Here is a 2,610-nt window from a genome sequence, read left to right as displayed (position 1 = left end):
TATATATATATATATATATATATATATATATATATATATATGTAGTAATTTTACCTGGCATGCTAACGTTTCTGCCTGCTCGTCACCTACTACTTAATGCAGTGTGTACCGGGTTACCTTTTTTGTGGCACCAGCACTAGTGAGGTTGCCAAGTAACTCATGAGACAGAAAAAGAACAGGAAAAGGCCCTCTTGACCATGTGGAATGGGGAATATTTGAGAGTATATCAGAGGGGATATAATGAACTTAATGAAAGATGTATGTTGACCAAGTTCTTGTCATGAGCTGAGAAAGTTTTAGTTTAAGATTGATTTTGCTGTGGCAAGTGTTCAAGATTTATGATTTGGGCTGAGGTGCCATCCAATGTAGGTTCATATAACCTTATATATTTGCATTTTCAAGTTGTACTTTGCTACAGCTTTATGGGAATATAGCCTAAATGACATAAAGTTTGTTGATATTGGTATGCAGGTGTTATCTTTAAACATAATGGCAACATGTGATGTTAGCCAGGAATACTAATATTTCATGTTGTTGTTTTCACAGTGCTATGTATGTATTAAAGATTGAAATTGAATCTCTGTTTAAGATCATTCAATGATAACATAACACATTGCATTTATTGTTTAATGTCAGCATTAAAAATTAATTACTTTCAAAAAACACATTTCTCTTACTTTTTTTCATAGATTATCTCCCCATGCAGTCTGCAAAAATTTTAGCTTTTATTTCTAACATTCTCCCTTTCTATCCCTTTCTCATGTAATCTTTATCTCTTTCTTTTACCTAGGTCACACAAGTGGTAGCTCAGCCTATGGGATTAACTTGGCTCTGTGTGCTGTCAACCTTGCTGAAGCTGCCGGAGAAATGCTTCCGACTTCTACTCTCGCTGAGATCTATGCTACAGCTGCCATAACGATCCACCAGAGTGCCCCTTTTAACTTGAAATCTCTCTGTGTGAGTTGCTTTTACTGATCTTGAAAATTTACGCCAACCACTAAGTGGATTACCCCCAGTGTTCTTAAGCGAGCTTAATCTCCTCAATTATTAATCTGTTCATTGAAAACAGCTATGTTCTGTAATAATGTCTGAGTATTTTAAAGTACAAAGAACATGAATGATAGATAAACAAATGTATGTAGAGAATGTTAGATTTAAAATCACTAATCCAAGATAATCTTTCTATCATAAAACTACTTCCCTGTTCGTTCTTATCAGTTGTCCTGTAATTGTTTATCTTTGGTCAGTTTCTGCAATTATATTTGTTTATATATATATATTTTATTTTATTTACTTAATAGCTATTAGAACATAATACTGTTTTCATTGTTGTTGTTAAATGATGATATGACATTCAATTCTAGGTTCTAATATCACTTTTGCCAACTTTACAAACTCCTTGAACCATTAAAGGCTAAACCAGTGATCCTCGGCCCTTTTTTACTTATGAATCCCTTTGATTCCTGTTTTGCTCAGTGGACCCTCATAAATAATCAATATTTAAAAAATCATATTATTATATTCTTATAAGTAAATATTATTGGGAATTGTATAAAAAAATTGTTAAAATATTTTGTATCTTGTAGAAATATAACCTATAACCAGTTTATTGCACATAAATTTTAGCAGCAAAATCTTATGTGGACCCCTTAGGGTCATATGGATCTCCAAGGGTCGTCTAGACTCCAATTGAGAACTATCGATCTCAACTGATCTAATTCTAATGGTTATGATGGATAAAATCCCGAGTCTACATATAAATGTTGGGTATTATTAACCTATCATGCTAGAATTATGTCACTTATGATTTACCTTGTTAAAATAAAATATCACAGAATCAATATATTGTAGCTAATTTGAGATGAAATAGCATCTTCTCTGTATTATAACTAATGTGATCACCTGAAGAGTGACACACACACACACGCACGCACGCATGCACACACACACACACACACACACACACACACACACACACAGAAAGAGAGAGAGAGAGAGAGAGTTAAGGAATGGAGTAGATAAGATCTGGGTTATGTATGTTTCATTTCTTATTTTTATTCAATAAAAAAAATTCCACAACCTTCAGCCTCAGTAAACCACTGTTCCTGAAAGTTGTTTTTTTATATTCACTATGGATTGCTTGATGCTAACTTTCTTCCTACACCTTGATCCTTGGATCTTACATTTACATACACACACGTGTGCACGCGCGCACACACTCACATACACACACATGCATGCGTACACACATATATATGTATACGTATATTAAGAAAAAGAAGGAAATCAGGGAAAAAAACAAAAACTATTTTATTTAGCACTTTTGTCCCTTTCAGTGATTCAGGAATGATTTCTTGTAGAAAATAAATCCATCCATCCATCCATCCATTACATACATAATTACACACACACACACACACACAAGCAAAATACAACAGGAGGATGTAACAATAAAAAGATAAACGAAATCTGTTTAATTTTGCTTGTGGTTATACATTCTGTAAATCATACAAATCTATATAATACCAAAAAAAAAAAAAAAAAAAAAATCAGAGGACAAATTATATTTACTACTTGATTGGATATACATGGATTCCTAAGTATTAGTTA

At 32.8% G+C, this 2,610-nt stretch overlaps 1 protein-coding gene across 1 annotated transcript in view; it reads left to right on the top strand.

Moving 5' to 3' along the window:
• The window catches only part of LOC106873465 (sterol regulatory element-binding protein 1), a 91,913-nt gene that overhangs the window by 64,729 nt on the left and 24,574 nt on the right, over positions 1-2,610 (top strand). Inside the window, exon 12 of the mRNA XM_052974245.1 lies at positions 791-957. Within this exon, the coding sequence (XP_052830205.1) occupies positions 791-957 (167 nt within the window). The remainder of the gene's footprint in view (positions 1-790; positions 958-2,610) is intronic.

This window comes from Octopus bimaculoides, chromosome 1 (assembly GCF_001194135.2).
Source record: "Octopus bimaculoides isolate UCB-OBI-ISO-001 chromosome 1, ASM119413v2, whole genome shotgun sequence".
Taxonomy (NCBI): Eukaryota; Metazoa; Mollusca; class Cephalopoda; order Octopoda; family Octopodidae; genus Octopus; species Octopus bimaculoides.
Note: the sequence above shows the minus strand (reverse complement) of the source record. Positions and strands in the feature narration are given on the sequence as shown.